General features: G+C 36.4%; 1 protein-coding gene across 2 annotated transcripts in view; it reads left to right on the forward strand.

Annotated features, from left to right (window-relative positions):
- The window catches only part of NUP205 (nucleoporin 205), an 80,232-nt gene that overhangs the window by 51,195 nt on the left and 8,178 nt on the right, over positions 1–20,859 (forward strand). For both annotated transcript variants that reach the window (XR_011566319.1, XM_019959142.2), the window contains exons 28-36: positions 156–347; positions 857–1,124; positions 1,224–1,322; positions 8,897–9,045; positions 9,991–10,182; positions 11,406–11,527; positions 13,061–13,199; positions 14,679–14,805; positions 19,043–19,119. Coding sequence is in view for 1 of the 2 variants with exons in the window: in XM_019959142.2 (XP_019814701.2) it covers positions 156–347; positions 857–1,124; positions 1,224–1,322; positions 8,897–9,045; positions 9,991–10,182; positions 11,406–11,527; positions 13,061–13,199; positions 14,679–14,805; positions 19,043–19,119 (1,365 nt within the window). In the remaining variant the exon portion in view is untranslated. The remainder of the gene's footprint in view (positions 1–155; positions 348–856; positions 1,125–1,223; positions 1,323–8,896; positions 9,046–9,990; positions 10,183–11,405; positions 11,528–13,060; positions 13,200–14,678; positions 14,806–19,042; positions 19,120–20,859) is intronic.

Genomic DNA, 20,859 nt, shown 5'->3' on the forward strand with positions numbered 1-20,859 from the left:
AACATAAAAAGTTAATCTGCTGTCTAGCAGGCATGGGAAGGTTTCCAGAGGATACTGTAAATGTTTTCAGATTAACTGACAGGGTTAAAAATAGCAGTCTATTGGTAAGACTTTGTCTTAGTGTTAACCTTGCAATTCAATTTCTGCGGCTGTAGGAAATTAGCACCATACTCCAGTACGTTGTAGGAAGAAACAAATTGTTGCAGTGTCTTCATGCAAAACGGCATGCTCTGGAGTCATGGAGGCAGCTGGTAGAAATTATCCTGACAGCCTGTCCCCAGGACCTCATTCAAGCAGAGGATCGCCAACTGATTATTCGTGATCTTTTACAAGATGTGCATGATAAGGTGATGTTTCCTAAATTACTGTATGCTGCTGAACAAACTTTGATCCCATTTAAATATATAGTTTACCCCACCATTTTTTCCATTTTAGATTTGGAGTCAATAGAGTTGTGCAACGCCAGTGTTAAAACTTTCCTTAAGGAAAGTTTTATTGTAACTGTACAATAATGGCTCTCAAACAGAGTGTGTGTCAGAATTCCCTAGGGAGCTTTTTTAAAAATCTACATGACAGATCCCTACCCTAGACCTATTAAATGGGAGGCTCTAGTGGGGAGGCCATTATGTTAATTTCCATTAAAAACCTCTGGGGAATTCTGCTAGGGCTCCCTTCTGGTTAAGAACATTTTACTCAGCATCCTATTTAAATTTCTTTCTATGTATTAGCTTTTATCTTTGAATAGTACAATTGCAGTTTTAAATTCTTTGGTAGTTGAGAAGCTGCATGTGTAAGACATGTTAATGACTGTAGCTGAAAGCAGGGCCCTCACTGTGGTTTGTCTTTCTGCTTTAAGATCCTGGATGATGAAGCAGCGCAGGAATTAATGCCTGTGGTAGCAGGTGCTGTGTTCACCCTGACTGCTCACCTGAGCCAAGCCGTTCGCACGGAGCAGAAGCAACCCTTAGTCTTGGGGCCTGGAGAGGTCCATTGTGCTTTCAGTCTCGATAGCTCGTTCACCTCACCTCCACCCACAGAGAACCCACTGGTGGGGTTTGCTTCTATTGGAGATTCTTCACTTCACATCATATTGAAGAAACTGTTAGACTTCATTTTGAAGACAGGTTTTTCTTTTTTCGTCTAAATTTTCTACAAATTACGACTTCTGTATTTGTTTTAACTTTAATTTGAAACAAGATTTTTACTCTGCTGTATTTTCCTAGGCGGTGGATTCCAGCGAGTGCGGACGCACCTGTATGGCTCCCTGCTTTACTACTTGCAGATTGCCCAGAGGCCGGATGAGCCAGACACCTTAGAAGTGGGTAAGCGCTAATCTTTTCTGTTTTTAGAGATCGGTTACTTCAAATGTTTTTTTTTTTAATCACCTTTTGACCTTTTGGCTAAGCAAAGCTATAATAAATGAGTCTTTACGGAGTCATTGAAGTACTTACTATAAAGTCAAAGGAAAATGTTTAGTTTTGTAGAATTGTGGCAATAGGAACTTCCCTGGTGGTCCAGTGGCTAAGACTCTGCACTGCCAATATAGGCGCCCGGATTTGATGCCTGGTCAGGGAACTCGAGCCCACGTGGCTGCAGCTAAAGAGCCTGTGTGCCGCAGCTAAGACCTGGGGCAGCCACATTAAAAAAGAGGAAAAAAGTGGAAACAGTACAAAAGGAATGTAAGCACAAACCTTCAAATACTACTTTAGCTTACATATTTTCTAACTCCTGCTCATTCTGGTCCCATTAACAGTACATGTCTTTTAAAATAGCTGTCATTCCGCAGTATAGAAGTCAAGGCAGTTCAGTCGCTCAGTCGTGTCCAAGTCTTTGTGACCACATGGACTGCAGCACGCCAGGCCTCCTTGTCCATCACCAACTCCCAGAGTTTACTCAAACTCATGTCCATTGAGTCAGTGATGCCATCCAACCATCTCATCCTCTGTTGCTCCCTTCTCCTCCCGCCTTCGATCTTTCCCAGCATCAGGGTCTTTTCCTGTGAGTCAGTTCTTCGCATCAGGTGGCCAAAGACCTGGACTTTCAACTTCAGCATCAGTCCTTCCAATGAATATTCAGGACTGGTTTCCTTTAGGATGGACTGGTTGGAACTCCTTACAGTCCAAGGGACTCTCAAGAGTCTTCTCCAACACCACAGTTCAAAAGCATCAATTCTTTTCTTTATAGTCCAGCTGTCACATCCATACATGACTACTGGAAAAACCATATGCTATCTAGATTGGTCATAGCTTTTTCTTTCAAGGAGCAAGCATCTTTTAATTTCATGTCTGCAGTCACCATCTGCAGTGATTTTGGAGCCCCAAAAAATAAAGTCTCACTGTTTCCCCATCTATTTGCCATGAAGTGGTGGGACCAGATGACATGATCTTAGTTTTCTGAATGTTGAGTTTTAAGCCAACTTTTTCACTCTCCTCTTTCACTTTCATCAAGAGGCTCTTTAGTTTAGTTTAGTATAGAAGTAACATTTAATCATTTGCCTCATTCATAAGTAGTTAAATTGTTTCTAATTTTTTACTATTACAAAAATGCTGCATCAAATATTCTTTTATATGACTATATATTTCTCAAGAAGGATACTTTATAGTGGAATTTGCATGTGAAAGAGGATGTGCATTTTTTTATTTCAACAGATTCTACCGAATGGCTTTCTACCAGTTTAAACTCTCATCAATAGTATACATAAGTCTTTTTGTACTTAATGTGAAGGTTTTCTTGAGTAAATGTCACAGAGCTGAGTTTCTTGCTCAGAAGGTCTACATATTTAAAATAACGATAGAGGCTTTGTAAACTGTAGTTAGAGTGTGTGTGTGTGTGTATTTTTTTCTTTTTTGACCATGCTGTTCACTTGTGGCATCTTAGTCCCCTGACCAGGGGTTGAACCTGGGCCCTTCACAGTGAGAGCATGGAGTCCTAACCACTAGACCACCACAGAATTCCCATATAATTAGCATTTTAAAATAAGAGTAATTATATATATTCTTTGATTGCCATGTTTGGAAAATGTTTTTAACTGTTCAAAAGATTTAATACTCTGCCAGACTTAACACTGATATTTAAGAACTTGTCGTAGGCACCTTCTTATAACCTTCATAAGTATTTGTTTTATATACAGATTCTTAAAAACACTTATATTCTTATACACTCTGTGTATAAGACTCAGATTATCTCATATTATTCTTTACTGGCTATATTTTTTGTATAATATCCTTAGAAGGTAGTAATAGCCAGATCATGCATTTATGGGAATGTCCTACTGGCATAAATAATGCACAAAAGTAGTTTTAGGTCATTAAAAATAATACTTCAGAGAAAGTTTTTAAACAAATAGGAGCTTTTTAAGAGCGATAATCTGCCAGCATACCTCCCCCATTTTCCTCTTGATTTACAAAAATTTTAGCATTGGATTTAGTTGAATTGGCAAAAATCATCACATAACCACTAGGTGGAGCTTTATAACATGCTTTATAAGAAGTTATTACCAAGATGTGGTAAAAGCAATGTGACCATAAAAGAAAATTCTCCTTTGTTTTTAATTTTCAAATGATCTGTTTTTGGAGCAGTTTTATCCCTTAATTAGTTTTTTTCTTAGTCATAATTACTGCTTATTTTGACTTGTTTTAGGTAGCAAAGTATTTTCTAGATACTAGTATTTTTAATTCTCAAATTAGAAATACTAAATTTAAAAACTCTTACTGAGCACATATTGTTGTGCAAGACACTGTACATACCTTCTGTTGTTTTAAAACCAAAAGTGAATTTTAATGTTTACATACTTAATTTTTCATACCACTTTTACTTTATTTTTACATAACCATATATATTGAATACTGGGCAGCCATTTTCCCTGTTTGGTAAAATAGGAATCTGACTTAGAGAGGTTAAGTGACTTGGTTGTATGTGACATCTGAGAATTAGAATTCAGTTTTCTCAATTTGTAACAGAATTCTTCTGACCTTGGAACATCACATCTTCATCTTTTTATTTTATCTTTTTGTAATCTGTAGTTTTTCCTTACTGTAATTTGGTAGAAAATGTCACCAGTATATTTGTAACTTATTTCATGCGTGACTAATTTCTAATAAGTGAAGTGAAGTCGCTCAGTTGTGCCCGACTCTTTGCGACCCCATGGATAGTAGCCTGCACCAAGCTCCTCCATCCATGGGATTTTCAAGGCAAAAGTACTGGAGTGGGTTGCAATTTCTTTCTCCAGGGAATCTTCCCAACCCAGGGATCCAACCCAGGTCTCTCACATTGTAGACAGACACTTTACCGTCTGAGCCACCAGGGAAGTCTAATAAGTAAAGGGCATCTACAAATCAATAACCCAACAGAAAAATGAGCAGAAGATATGAGCAGACTGTTTAAGGAAAAGGAAATTCAAATGTCTCTTAAACATACAGTTAATTTTTTGAAAATCCTTATGGGTGGATCCTATCGCCTTGAGCTGGCAATGCTGTGTATCTGGGGAGAAACCAAAGAATATGTCTTTTGACAAAATTATTTGGAGAATCTTATGTGTTTCCCTAATTAAGAACAGTGTAGTTGAAATCTGACATTTCTTTTGCATATGTAATTCCTGATAGCTATTATTGTCATAAATATCTCTCTCTATTCTTTTCACTTTTTATTTTCTCTCTTTTCTACCAGTGACCACTAGAAACAAAAGGTGGATAATCTGACCAGAGCTTAAATGTTTAATATGAACCACAATTATTATATTCTTGATTTCTTTATTGAACTGTTTCTTAAACTCTAGTATTGTAAAAACATTTCACATTTAAAAATAGATTGATAATGACAAAGATATATATTTTCAGCATATTTTTAATGAGATTAATGTTTTCACTAAAAGTTGATAAAGCCAACCTATAAAGTTATGTTAACACCTCAGTGTGGAGGTGCATCCTCTTTAATTTCTGAGATTAGCCCTGTTTGACTGTTTTGTTCTAATTTCCGTAAAATGGATTTTATTGCTTTTAAACCAGATTCGTTTTTAACTTTTTATTCTCTAGGAGCTTATCATTCAACTTTAATTTGTAATTGATTGATGAGCTGTATGGAAGATGTCAGTTTGAATTCTTTATTTTAAAATTATTGTTGCAATTTTAAGTAGTTTTATTATGTTTTTCTCATATGTTCTATTTTCTTCTAAATTGGCTTTTCTTTTTCTTTAGTTTTGACAAGTTGATAGTATTCAGTAAATAAGAATGAGAAATTATAGTAAGAATGATGAATTTTCTGCTCTGCTCATAATTCTTTTGGGCTATTGTGACTTTTGATAAGAATTTTCTTGTTCTTTGTTTATGAAATTATAGTATCCAGTCATCTTTTTAAAGGAGACTAGAAAAGATGATCTATTGCTGTTACTAAAGTTTTGAGAATCGTATTGTGAGATTTTCAGTTTTTATGGTCTAGGTGTTAATATGATCTAGAATCATAGTTTAAGTACACCTGTGATTTTGGTCATGAAGTGGTGCGACTGAAAGGATTTCATAGAGAATCTTACCTGTTGTTGACTCTGTTCTCTTGAATCCAACTCCAATAAGTGACTTAAAAATACCAACTACAGCTGGTGTGTAGTAGGTGCAAACTTTTTGCTTGATGTGAATTTAGATGTACATTTCTCACCACTCCTTTTGTTTTACAACTTGAGTCAGATCTTAGGACCTTAGAACCTGACTGAAAATAATCAGGTATTTAAAAAATAGCATCTAGCTTTTCTTTTTTATTTAAAAATAAATGTTGATTGAAGGAAATTTAGGACATACTAATAAATGAAAGGAAGAGAAAAGTCACACACTCCACCCTTCTAAGATAACTATCAGGACATTTTGGTTATAGCCACATACTAATAAGTGAAAGGAAGAGAAAAGTCACACACTCCACCCTTCTAAGATAGCTATCAGGACATTTTGGTTATAGCCAACTATCTTTTTGTATTGATTTATTTGTATCTTCCTTTTTCTTTCTACTTAGTATATTATGAGCTTTTCCCCTCTCGTTTAATAACATTTTAATGCCTCTATGGATTTTGCCACTTATGGATATTTAGCAAATGCCCTACCCATTTTTAGACCCTTAGCTTATTTCTAGTTTTCACAATACAAACAAAAATTAGTAATCATTTGGTGGTTTATTATTTTAAGTTGTTCCAGAAAGCATGAATTGGGTTCTTGCTTTCATAAAATCTTATATCCTAGTAGAAATGGCAGTATATGTGCTTATATATATGTTTAAGTATATGTGCTTATATATATAAGTTTAAGGCTTAACAATAAGCTTTAAATTGGATGATATAGAGTGGATGCCTGCAAACTTTTTCTGTAAAGGGCCAGATAGTAACAATTTTAGGCTTTGCAAGCCATGTGCTCTCTGCTGCAACTCCTTAACTCTGCCATTATAGTGCAAAAGCAGCCAGAGACATATGCTATGTTACATTGAAATTTTATTTACAAAAACAGGTGGGAGATCACATTTCGCCCACCAGCCTTAGTTTGCCAACCCCAATTATAAATTACAAGTTTTATAGGATTTAAAAGGAGAAAGGAAATGAAGGATTTTGCTGGACTTTTCTGGTCAGGTTGCATTTACATAAGAATAAATGGGGGGCTTTTCAGTGAGGCCCAGACTAGGAGGGAGTAAAGAATCAGGCCATAAGCAGGGGAGAGGGTTGATAGCAAATTAAGCCAATTTGAGATGATGGGACCGTATTATTAATGACCTTGGAAATGAAACTATAGTGTTAGAGCTAGTAGAATGAAGCAATAGACATTTAACATTTTTGAGTAACTTGATAAGTTCGTAGTTTAGGAAAGTATGTGTGGCAGTGATTTATATGGTATGTTGGAAGAAGGGACAGATTGAGTAGAAGAAATCATTTTGGTGACTTCTAATGAATTAATTTATCTTCTTAAAAAATGAAGATTTTAAAGAAAGGGCTTCTTTTAAAAACTGTTTTCCATTATGATTTATCACAAGATATTGAATATAATTCTCTGGGTTATACAGTAGGACTTGTTGTTATCCATTCTATATATAATAGTTGGCATCTACTAATCTCAGATTCCCACTCCGTCCCTCCTCCTTGGCAACCACAAGTCTGTTACCCGTTTTAAAGAAAGAATTAGATTTTTCTTATTTCTAGGTAGTGCTGTCAATATTGGAACTCTGAGATCTGTTCACAGTTTGAAATCAAATATTTCTTGATACTTAACTGATCTTCTGTAATCCCTTGTTTTTCAGATTTCACTATGAGGCCCCAAGGTTCTTGCATGGGTTCCTCAGGGGTTTTGAGGAAGAATCTCTAGAGTGATATGCCAGCATCTCTTTACCCTCATTTCAATCATAATGTTTGAACTAAGGAATTCATGGCTAAAAAGCATTAAACCTGTAAAGCGGTGGCTTTCAGACTTGCCCAAATTCTCAACTCACATAATTTTGTGGCAGTTCTGTGTGTAGAACAGGAGAAGCCGTATCTCCTCAGACTAGGCTCCTGAGAACCCTTTCACCATGGAACTCCCCCCCGAGGGCATCTGGTGGCCTCCCTGGAGCAGAGTTTCTAAACTTTCCTTTAATCTGTCGATCAGTCAATGATTAGTATTTGAGCTTCTACTTGTGTGCTAAGTAGACAAGACACAATCCCATTGTTAATAAGCTTATGTTTGATGTGGTCAATGTGGGGAGACAGGGAATAAGCATGGAAATCCATCCCCCCCTCAAATAACGTTATTTTAGTAAATCTAGCAAATAAGTACTGTGGAGAAAATAAAATAGTACTGTGATATGTTGTGTGGGGGATGGGGGAGGAGGGAGTATTGGGTGTATTTGGGGAAGTGATATTGAATAGAGGCTGGGGTAGCCAAGCTACAATCTAGGGAAGAATATAGAGAACAGTTGGTGCAAAGATCCTGAGACTGAAGTAAGTGCTGAGTTTGAGGGACAGAATGGCTAGTGTGGTGGTAGTATGGAGGTGGAGAATGGAAGGAGGTGAAATAGAAAAGTAGATGGGACCAGATGACCTAAGGAAGTGACATGATTGAGAAGATTTATAATCTCATACCCTCCTTTGACACTATTGGACATGAAATATGACTAAAATAAAACTAAAGTAGTGGTGAAAATATTTTAGGGAAAAAATATTAAAACTCTGAAGATTTGCCTGCTGCAGACTTTATAGTGAAATATAGACCACATTGTGGCATTATTTTTCATGATTATGTCTGCTTTGTTTTATTCTCCATTCTGAGCACCCTGTCTTAAGAATTTTTCCTCAGTTTGAAAACTGATGCCATTATCCTAGTTGGGGAAAATCATAAGTTAGTTTCAGCTATATTGCTTTATATAGTATATTTATGAAACTTTTTTCTAAAAGATTTTCAGAAATCTATGTAAAGTTTATAATACTATCTTTAATTATCATTGTACCTTGAATTAAATTTAAGTTGTCTTCATAATGAGTATACATTTTCCTTTTTAGTAAGTATTTCAATTAAAAAGTATAAAAGAATAAAATATCTGCTTTTTGGAAGCAGATCTTTGTCTACTTTGTAGCTGATCCTTTGTAGCCAAATTCTCATAGATCTCAATAAAAGATAAAACCAGATCAATTAGCAGAATAAATACAGGAATTGGTTCTCCTGGAGCCTCTGATTCATTTTGATTTCTTTAAGGATAGTTTCTCCTTTTCCTAATGCCATTGTTATCTTAGTGTATATGCATGGAATAATGCATTGTATTCTTGAAATTTACCTGCCCAGACTCATTGGTTGATGGGCCTTTGTGCGCAGGCATTAATGGAAATGTATAAGGTGTAATTATTCAGTTAGCAAGCTATTTTTTTGCTGGAGTGTTTTATATGTCTTCTTTTGTAACCCTTTAGCCAAGAAAACCATGTGGGAAAGGCTGACTGCCCCTGAAGATGTGTTTAGTAAATTACAGCGAGAAAACATAGCCATCATCGAGAGCTATGGTGCCGCCCTCATGGAAGTGGTCTGTCGAGATGCTTGTGATGGTCATGAGATTGGAAGGGTACAGTAATTCCTGCTCAGTATTGTACTTGGACAGATATTTTGACTTCGTATTAAGGCATAAGTTGGATCAGCTTTTCAAATGGATGTTATATACTAGGAATTATTTTCTGTAATATATTTTAGTGAATTTTCTTATTTACTCTAATTTGAAATTTATATTTTGTTTATTCATATGTTTCATTCACTTATATTAGTAATCCCTATTAGTTCAGACTGGGCCCTCAGAATAATCTTTTTGCTAATTTTGAGATTTGCCTTATACTGGTAGAAACAGCAGAGGTGCTGGTTAATAAAGATCCTTGAATAAGAGAATGGGGATAAATAGCTTTTATATTGAATATATCTTGTTCTTCTTTTTTGAGAAGTATTTACATTTATGTATCTTTAAAATATTATGTCATACTGGTGATAATATATTGAGAAGATAATTTCCTACTGGTGGAAAATCACATAGCATTTGAATCATGTAGTGTGCTCTTAATTATGTTAAAAACATAGTATCTGGGAAGAAATAGGCCAAAGTGGTCTTTATCAGTTAGTGTATTTTCCATATATTTTTTTGTTTGTTTGTTTGTTTTCTGTGTTTTCTATAATGAGCATGTAACACTTCATTGGGGAAAATGCTATTTTTAAAAATCAATTTCCTCCTTTCCTCCAACAAGTAATGTTTAGATTCTGTTAAAATATGTTTAATGCTATTATTTTAATGTGTTAGGTTTTGTTTCAGAAATGTAGCTTTACCCTGAACATTTTCCTTTTCTTAATACATCAAGATTCTGGATACATAGCTTTCAACTTCTCAAAAAAAAAATGGAGAGAGTTGTATTGCATGCAACAGTTCTCCTTCTAAGAAAACTTCTAAACATTTCCAGGTAAAAGGAGTTACTGTTGTTGACTTGGTAGCCATCTCCACATTTTGGACTTTGATTTATTCTTCCTTCAGATGCTGGCGCTGGCTCTCCTTGATCGAATTGTCTCCGTGGATAAGCAGCAGCAGTGGCTCCTGTATCTGTCTAACAGTGGCTATCTGAAGGTGCTTGTGGACAGCTTGGTAGAAGATGACCGTACTTTGCAGAGCTTACTCACTCCACAGCCTCCCCTTTTAAAAGCCCTATATACTTATGAATCCAAAATGGTAAGGCTTTGTGTTCACTTGAGGTTAGATCAACAGGTCATTTCCTGTTGAGGTTAAAGCTATATTAAAGAAAATGAACATGGCCTATGTTTCTAATATTTTTATCATACCTGCCATAATCATTTCTGAGGAGTTTTAAATTTGGGTACATGTGCTAGGAATGCATCTTCTGAGCGTGCGGAGCTGAGCTGAAACGGTCCTATGAAGGCTGGCTGGGTGCTGAGACTGCTGCTCACTCACTCCTGTTGCTGGTGATGCCAGATCCGTGTGACACTCAGTGCTCCCTGAGGAGGAGAGTGAGCATGCATGACCTTCCCGAAGAAAGTCAGCCTGTGCCGGTTGCCTGAGGAAGTTCCACTGTAGATGTGCTGGCTCTACTTTAAGCACAGGATTTTTCACTCTAGTATATATATTTAATTTCCTTTCCTCCAAATCTTGTTTTAATTTCTGTTTCCTCCTGCTTAAAAATACCATGAATGTCACAATAAGAGAAGCACTAAAATCTTAGATTCTTCATTAATTCTGTTTTCCCTCCCTCCTTCATTTATTCAACAGTTATTTGTTAAATATCTGTTACATGCCAGGTATTACGTGAGGTAGTAGAGATATAGCTGTGAGCAAAACAGTCTTTCCTGCCCTGCATAAGCCCATGTGATGATTTTACTTGAATGCGTAACCCATGCAAGGCCTGTGTGGCACTTCAGATATGCTGTACCGTTTATTCCTCATGAAGATTCTGTGGTGAAAGTGAAAGTCGCTTGTTCATGCTCAACTCTTCGTAACCCCGTGGACTATACAGTCCATAGAATTCTCCAGGCCAGAATACTGGAGTGGGTAGCCTTTCCCTTCTCCAGGGGATCTTCCCAACCCAGGGATCGAACCCAGGTCTCCTGCATTGCAGGCAGATTCTTTACTAGCTGAGCCACGAGGGAAGCCATAGAGGTATAATGTGCCCCTTCCTAGCTAGTCACCAATGATTACAGATTAGAAATGTGCTATGGTGGGGTGGTCCAGTGGTTAAGAGTTTCCCTTCTAGTGCAGGGGGTGCGGGGAACTAAGATCCCACATGCCTCAGGGTGTGGCCAAGAATTAAATAAAAACAACATTGTAAATCAACTATACTTCAACTTAAAGAAGAAATGTGCTATGAGAAAGCCTCGTTTTTAAATGAGACCCGTGACTGCGATCTCTGTACTGATGAATTTTGTTCTGTAACTTCTTAGGCATTTCTCACAAGAGTGGCCAAGATTCAGCAGGGTGCTTTAGAGCTGCTGAGGTCTGGCGTGATTGTGAGGCTGGCACAGTGCCAAGTCTATGACATGCGCCCAGAAATGGACCCACAGGGGTAAGTGTCTGTATCATTTGGCTTTTTTTAAATTACCAGTAAAGGTTTATTAAGGAAAAAGATTTTCAAACATAATTTTGCCCTTTATAATTCTGTTTGAGCAGTACTCTCATCTTGATGGTTTTGTTTGGTCATACCCCCCCTGCCATTTGATGCTAATAAATGAAAGTTGCTAGTCAGGGTAAAAGTGCGTAGAGACATTTCTGCGTGCTCAGTCGTGTCTGACTCTTTGTGACCCCATAGGCTATAGCCCCCAGGCTCCTCTGTCCATGGGATTCCCCAGGCAAGAATACTGGAGTGGGTTTCCATGCACTCCTCCAGGGGATATTCCTGACCCAAGGATTGAACATGTGTATCTTACATTCCCGACAGGCAGCTTCTTTACCACTAGCACCGCCTGGGAGGCGAGTGCTTTTTATTTTAGAGCAGTGATATAAGAGGAAGATGGGAGAGCATTTTGTTAGTAGATGTTACTTTTCCAAACTTGATTGTTCTGTTTAGTGCAAGTACATATTTTCCATTATACTGTCTTTTAAAGTCCTGTAATGAAATTATAATTTGTGGTGGATTTTCTTTTCTTGATGACTTGAGTAATATTTTATGTTTTTCTCATTTTAACATTTTGCCAACTGCTTGCTAATTTGAAAGCTTCAAACGAAATTATTTTAAGTTCCAAACTAGCAGATTTCTCAGTTGAGTTTGAATGTGGATGTTTTTCTTTTTTGTCTACGTGGCTCTGACATTGTTAAGCCTATATGTAGCCTACCTGCCTACTATCAAATAACATTATTTCAGTTTTAATAATTTGCTTCAAAAGATCCATTGCCAAATTGCATGTTTTGAGTTTTTCAGGTTTAGCTATAGACATATTTTACTTTGAGAAAAATTAACATCACTTTCTGAAGTTTTAAACATGCGAGTTTTTACTTTCAACTTAGGTGAAGGGGATTAAGTTATTTATATTCCTCCCTTCATGATGTGTTATTATTGCCCATCTTTGGAAAGCCTTTCTGTTATCTCTTTTTATTTCCATATTCTGCTTTCATTCCCTTCTCAACAGGCAATCATTATATTTGGTCCAAAAATTTAAATAAAATATTCACAGTAAGCAAATAGTTTATTAATACAGTGGTTCTGAGACCTAAACTTAAAGGTTAAGTTATTTTACAACCTCATTTTAGGTTTTAAAATCTTGTTTTATTTTATATAATAGACAATGTAGATTCCTTTTTGGCTTTGTGTACATGAGGGAAATTTGGAGAAAGCAACTTTTGTTTCTGTTTCTCTATGGCTTACGGGAACATTTAGAGTAGGATAAGTATGTTTGGGGAATTTTGTCTTCTTTACTAAGATTTTTTTCAAGATTCACATAACTGTCTTCACTGTACATGTGGGATACAGAGTCCTCGTTAGTAGCGTCGCATCTTAATCAGTCGCCTGTGGTTGTTTGCCGTGGGGGTGGTCAGGGACTGTTGGGATGTGCCGTAACTCTTGGACTGTTGCTGTCTCCTTGTCGACTGGGTGTGAATCAAGCGTGTTTGGCATGAGAGACCCCCCAGTGTTCATCCCTACTCCAGGAGACCGATACCGCCAGATTCTCCTTCCAGCCCTTCGCTTGTGCCAGGTCATCCTTACGTCCAGCATGGCTCAGCACTTGCAGGCAGCAGGGCAGGTAAGAGGAACCTTAGTGCAGAAATCATCAGGTACAAAACCTTTATTTTACAAATGCAGAAGATGGACAGCTCACATAGATTTCCTTAGGCCCATGTACTTTGCTCTGAACTTCAGCTAATTAATAGAATAGTGAGATGGGAAGCAAGGGATCTAAATCAGTTGTTTTATAGAAGGAAGCAGTTACTGTGATAGAAATAAACTGATTTCTAAAATGTAATTTAACCGCGTATTTATTAGTGAATGCTGTACACTTTATTAGGCCTTAGAGAAAATACAAAAGATAGATGGTATCGCTACATTTAGTTGTGATATTATTTTCAGTGCTTTCCAGGGAAATCTTCAAAAATATGTTTCTTTATTTCTTTAATAATGCAATATACAATTTAGCCTTTCGCTAGTTAATTAGGCTTATCATTCATGAATCTGCCATTTTTTATTATATTGCTCTGTTCTTATGATACTCTCAGAAACTGTGTCCTAATAATTTATGGTGATTTTATCTGCTTTCCCTGCCATCAGTCTTGAGGCTTGCCTCACCAAGATAGAATGCTGCTGTTTCTAGTGCGGCACCTGATTTTATACAGCATTGGTCTTGGTGACATTCTATCCCTTTCATATGTGGCCTTTGAGTTAGTTCTTTAACATGCAAAGACTCTGCCTTCTACTTTATTGAGATTAATATTTTTTAGTAGATGTGAAATAAGACCAGACTTAACCTGAGCATAGCATAATTACCCGAATAGCTTCTTTAAAAAATACAGATTACTGAGTTGCATGTCCAGCAATGATGGGCTGAGGCCAGGAATCTATATTGAAAAAATAAAGGGGCACAATTCCTGAGAGATTCAAATGTTCAACCTGTTGTGGTGTAGTCCCTGCCTTTGAGGCATCTGTAATCTAGTTGAGAAGATGTTTGGGTGTGAAAAAGAGTAGAGTCCTCTGTTATGGGACACTGTTAAACGCTAAGCTGGAAGGGCAGAGTTTGGAGGTCAAGGTTTGTATCGCCTTTATTTTCACCATATCAAAAGGAGAGTTAGACAAAAGCTTTTATGTGATTGTTCCCGTATCACACTAGTCAGACTTTCATAGAGCCAGCTTGAATTCAGAAAGTCGTTTTTATACACATTGATTTTAAATTCATGTTCTAGATCCATTTAGACAAAAATTTTAAAATAAAGTACGGGTCAGATAATGGTTTTTATGCAGTCATTCCAATTTATTTTATACTCTTCTGCAATAGCTCTTAAGTGTATTAAATTTCTAAACTTGGAAATAATCCTTATCTTGAGCTTTCTTACGAATGTTGGCTTCTTGAAGAAATAAACTATGTAAATACAAAGGACAACTGTTTATCTAATATTCTTCATTACATTAAATTATTGCGTCAGTGTTATTAAACCGATGGATATAAATTTATAATATACCTTTCTACTCTTCCACCTCTGTTTTTTCCTTTCCCTCTCTTTTTCTTTGGTAGGTGTTGCAGTTTCTCATCTCTCATTCAGATACCATACAAGCAATTCTGCGCTGTCAGGACATTAGTGCAGGGTCTTTGCAGGAATTGGCTCTGCTGACGGGAATCATAAGTAAAGCAGCACTTCCTGGTGAGTTGATTATGTTGAATTTTTAAACAATGGCTTTATAGACATACACTTAGTAGAATGAGGTTGTTATTACTTTGCAGCTATATATGACTTATTTGAGATTGGAACTAACAAGGTTAACTACCTTTTGTGAAGTCATATGTTTGTAAAAATGGTTTATGGTCAGTATAAAAAATTCAGAAAGTTAAAGTAATTAACGCTCAAATCCCATTATCTAGAAATTGCCAAATGTTAACTTTCAGTAAGTAGCTTTTTAGCCAGTGTCCGATGTGTATGTGTGTATTGGTGGGTGAGGGGGCATGGTGGAAAGAAACAGACATATAGAGATAATATATGAAAATGGGATGCCTTTTGCATGCAGTTTTAGAAAGCAGCTATTTAATTTTACATAAACTTTACAGATGAAAAACTAGTTGAAGAGAAACTGAAGACATTGATGAATTCTAGACAGACTTTCCTTTAATACAGGTGTACAAGAGATGTTAGTTCCTACAAGAGATGTTAGTTCTTAAAAGATCGCTATGATTAAGAAAAGATTATGATAACTCAGTAAGATAATTTGGTCATTAAAAAAATTTGTTTTACTACGTATGAATTTTAGACAGAATCAACTAACTCCATGTGAAAGATTAAGTGTGAGTTATTTTATGCTTCTTCCCCCCTCACGTTATGTTTATTTATATTTTTACTTTGTGAAGTAAATATAATTTTCATTCAGTTCTGGAACCATAATACCTTCAGCTATTTAATTTTACTTGTATATTTAACTGGATTCATAGAAATGCACCAGTTGTTTTTTTTTTCCTCTTACAACTTCACCATTTCTGAGTTCTTTCTTTTGATTTATCTCTTGGAATTTTTAACTTGTATTGAGGTCCTCTTCCCCAAGAAAAAATATATAATATTCCTTGAATTCTTTAATATTTATGAGCATCTGAAGATTGCCTTATTCTTGAATGACAGCATGGCCTAATATTAATGACAATAACTCATTTTTAAGCATTTATATGCTGGGTAGTGTTTTAGACACTTAGCATGTTAATTGATATAATCATCACAACGGTCTTGAGAGTTAGAACCTTTATTATCCAGCTTTTACAGGTCCGGAAACTGAGGCACAGAGAGGTTCGCTTGTCCCAAGTCACACGGATAATGCTGTAGGGCTTTCCAGGAGCCGTGGCTTCTGAGCCTTTGTGCTTAACTACTCAGCTATTCTGCCTCCATTTTTACGTTGCTGTGGAGAAGTCTGAGGCCAACCCCTGATTCTGCCGCAATGACCCCAAGATTTTTTCCTCTCTGGACATTCCTCTGTGCCTGAACCCTTTATGTTGGGCGGAAGAGTTTGGCAGGGTTGAGTGCAGTGTTTATTAAGGTACTCAGAGCCTGTGCTCATTCTGAGGAGATCCCAGGGTCAACTCTACCTCACCTTGTCGTGTTTTAGTCCTGTGTGCTTATTATGGTCATTTCCCCAGTTCATTCCGGTGGCCTTGAATGATGCCAAGACAGGCCAGCCTACTTGCCTTTACTGTGGTCCCATAGTGCTGTATAGTGGTTCTCTTCCTAATGGCTTTTACTTGGATTTCTCCTGATTACTTAATTTACATCATCAGTCTAATATGCTTCTTTGTAAATTGCAAGAGTTTGTTGGCTTACCCTCTTTCCTCCGTACTGCTTCTGAGGGCTGGGATGAGGGTCATGCGATGAATCATGTTACTTATTCCCCTGGAATTTTTTCAATCTTTTTTTTTCCCTTAACCACCACCATTCTTCAGTATTTGTGGTATATGGTGGCGCCTTTCCTTTTTTTGGTGAATTTCATTTATTCGTAGGTTGGTTGTAGAAGGGACATTCTGTGATTCTACTTCATTCTGCCATCTTAATCCAGAAGCCATGAGCCTTTTATCAGATACTCTGGCAAGGTGATTTTTTTGATGAATTTCCTTTCATTGCTTTTTAAAAATACTTGAAACATTCTGAATTTTGCATTTGACCCTGTCACCATATTAAAATTACATTCAGAAAAGCCCATTTGACCCTGTCACCATATTAAAATTACATTCAGAAAAGCCCATTTGACCCTGTCACCATATTAAAATTACATTCAGAAAAGCTCAACGTATTTTAACATGCTCATGATAAATTCAAACAAATAAAATAGAGTAAAAGCACTCTGACATAGCAATCCCTGTTTCCTGAAAAGAACCGATTATCAATTTATACTTTATTTTTGTGGTGGTTTCTCTGTATGTGGTGTAAAAATTTTTTCCTCCCTACAAAATGAAATCATACTAGACACACTGCTCTATAACTCGCCCCCTGTGCCCATTATGTCTTGGTGAACTTTTTTCATCAGCATATATAGTTCCCACCTCATTCCTTAATTGGCAGAATAGTTTTCCAGTTCTGAGGTATTTATCCAAACCTCTATGACATGTTGACTGTTTCCAGTCTTTTTAAAATTTTCAAATAGTGTGGCATTTAATAACTTTGTATGTATGTATTTACATATACATTTTTGTATATTTGAGCTGGTAGACTTGGTATATACTCTTTAAAATAATTTTAAAAGATAATGCCAAGTACCTCCTAATGTTTTGAAATCATTTTTGAAAAGAATTTATGTTCCTGTTACCCTACTCCCAGTTCAGCCCTTGGCTACATGCATGGTTTTGTATTATCCTACAATTTCATCCTATGTTTTTGTTTAAAATGCTAGCCCAGTACCAGATACGTTGTACCTTCTCAAGTACTTAGGAGGTTAATTTTTTATCTGTGACCCATGGATATTCTGTAAAGTGTTTTAGAGTTGAGGGGATACATATGGTCCACAGTACTGAGATGCTTTGTAGCAGAAGTCTTAAGAATCTGAGAATTGGACTTCCCCAGTGGTCCAGGGGTTAAAACTGTGTTTCCACTGCAGAGACACGGGTTTGATCCCTGGTTGGGGAAGTTCTGCGCACCGCGTGGTGCAGTAAAAAAAAAAAAGAATCTAAAAATTGCTTGTCTTTAAATAGAGTCAGCAGGAGGAATGAAAGAACTGGGGAAGAGCAAGGCAGGTTGAAAAGATAAGAAAGGTTAAGGAGAAACAGGAAAAAGCCAAAGTGTTAAGTGCAAACTCTGACTCTCAAGAGGTTAAAATGGAAAAGGATGGCATAAGAATCAGAAGCAGCAAATGTAGAAAAAATATTTCAAGAATTTGATATTAATGAGGTTTTTGCTTGATTTTGCTTTGTTTTGGCATACAAGGGAGACCTGAACACATTTTCAAATAGTGAGGAAAAATCCTCTATGGCAGAGTAATGTTAGAAAATAATTAAATATAGTGATTTGGGAGCAGACTCCAAGTGGAGGTGGAGGATGGGAAGGGACTGGATCTGGTGGAGCAGTGGAGTGCAGGTGAGGTAACGTGACAGCACCTGCCAGATATGCGAGTGTCCTCTGTAGGTCTGTGACGGGCTTGGAAATCTAAAAAGGAGAGCTTGTCATTACGAGGAACAAAGGATAAGGTTCTGGGTTATGTGCTATGAAGCGTATGCTTGGAAGTAAGAAATGGGTTAAAAGGATTGTGAAAACACATAGAAAGTTAGGGTGGCTAGGACAGGGTCACCTGGGTTCTCTGTATGGCTGCAGTAATGGAACAAAGAAATAAACCAATGGGAATAATGGCCCATGGGTTTACTTGGAGGGCTCAGTAGAAATAAAGGAAATCCATGGTACTATAAAAGGTTGATCAGCTTAATTTAGGGATTTTGTAGTGGGCCCAAACTGAAAAATTGAATGGAAGCTTTTTTCTGTATGTGTAAGTTATACTTTGCTTAAGGGAAAAGGAAAAAAATCAAATGATGCATAGAAGAATTAAAAAAAAAAAAGGAATGCATTTCATTCTTAGTGTTTTGTATATTCTGAACTGTTTCATGAGAAAGTAATTAACTGTGGAGTTTAGAAAATTTTGTTTTATATTTATAAATAAAAAATAGGTTTTTTTCAAAAGACTTTTTAAAATGCACTTTTGAATCACTGATCCAATCTAGATTTATTTTGCATATGACTGAACGTGTGGTGGTACACTTAACAATCTGTAAAGTTGTAAGGTATTTCTCAAACCTCCTTCATGGCAGAGTCTGTGTCTATTCATGCATTAAAGAATGTGAAAGAGTAAAACTACTCTTCCTAGTTTTTTAATGTCTATATTTTGTCAATTACAAAACTACATTTAAAAACATTCTAAATTTTATAGGTATACTAAGTGAACTTGATGTTGATGTAAATGAAGGATCACTAATGGAGCTACAGGGACATATTGGAAGATTCCAGGTAGCTGATTCTTTACTTCTTTTTTATTTTCTAAATTAAAAAAATTTTTGATTCTTACATCTTTAAAGAGCAGTAGTAAAACTTATAATAAAATACAACAATCCTCTCTGATCCTTTTATAGCTTCCTTAATTTGGGTAAACCCAGCAATGGTTTTAATTGAATCTTTCATATCTCTAAATAATTTGCTTATGTTGCTACTATTTAATTTTCCAATTTTAAGAATCATCTATCAACCTTCCATCAAAGAGGATAAGAATTTTGATCTCTTTACTCCTATTCTTCCATATGATATGTGTATCTCTTATAACATGCCCCCACCCCCAACTCAACAAATCATATCATAATTTTGATTAGATTAACATTTAGTGTTATATTGTTATTACTGTGTAAATGTCATTTATAAATAAGCCATGGATGGACCATGTGTTACTTTTCTAAACATTATGTTTTCCTTAGAGTGAGTAAATGTTGTTTTTTTTTATTTGCTTGGTTTTTGTACTTCTGATTTATTCTCAAACTCTCTTCCAGTTGTGTAATCTCCTTTCAATATATTCAAACATAGTAGATAGCTTATTAATTCAGTATTTTATCACAGTCCTTCTGGGAGCCTCCTGGCCTGCTTTGATCTAGACATCTTCACTTTTGGGGGCCTCAGAAGAATTATATTTATATAGTAGAATTTATATTCCATTGTTTTTATACAGTAATTGTCATAACCAGTCCTCTTTTCATGAACTGTTTTTCAAGTTTCCAAAAGAAAAATGCTGCCATCAGCTTTTTAGTGTATACATTTTTATGTAATATTACTGTTATCTCTGGGACCCAGGGTCTGTAAGTAGTACATTTTGAGTCACTGTCAGATAGCACTCCAGAAGGGCTTGTGTTGTCTGTAACCAGACCAAAATACTCTGGTTTTTTTTTTTTTTCCTCAGTCTTCTAATGTTTTTAATTGGTGGGGATGAAAAAATATTTTTGATGCATCTTTCATAAGGTGGCCTCTGGAAATGTGTTGCTGCATCTGTTTTATCTGTCAGCATAGCAAACAGCCAGTTGTAAGTTGTCAAAATAGATACAGCTGTTTTGACAAAATAAATTTATATTACAGTTTCCTTAGTCTGTTTTGCCTTATCCAAACTTACTCCAACATGAGTTTAAAGTAGATATTATATAACATGTAGGTATATATGTGTATATAGGTGTGTGTGTATATGTAATACCAGTGTTTAAACACATTTTTATTGTGCACTTAGTATGTGCGGTGGAGAAGGAATGGCAACCCACTCCAGTATTCTTGCCTGGAGAATCCCATGGACAGGGGATCCTGGTGGGCTACAGTCCATGGGGTCATAAGAGTCAGACACGACTGAGCGACTGAGCACATCCTGTGCGCAGAACACTATACTAAGCACTTTAAATATAATTCAGTGTCTCGGGTAATCCAAACAATAACTTCCAAGGTGAAAATTGCTATTATCACTCTAGAAATGTGAGCACAGAGGCTTGAAGAAGTTAAGTAACTAGTCCCAGGACAAATAGCAAAAAGTCATGTGCCTGCAATTGGAACCCACTTCTCTGATTTTGGACATATTGCAGTTTTGCAAAGCTTGTCCTTTCCTGCTGAGAACTGTAGGAACGATTGTATTCTCAGGTGAAAAGTACCAACATGTCAAACAAATGACCTTTGTATTTTATCTGCCAAGGTCACCTCTGTGTTCCCAACTCCTTGATGACATCTCCA

This window comes from Bos indicus, chromosome 4 (genome assembly GCF_029378745.1).
Source record: "Bos indicus isolate NIAB-ARS_2022 breed Sahiwal x Tharparkar chromosome 4, NIAB-ARS_B.indTharparkar_mat_pri_1.0, whole genome shotgun sequence".
NCBI classification, from domain to species: domain Eukaryota; kingdom Metazoa; phylum Chordata; class Mammalia; order Artiodactyla; family Bovidae; genus Bos; species Bos indicus.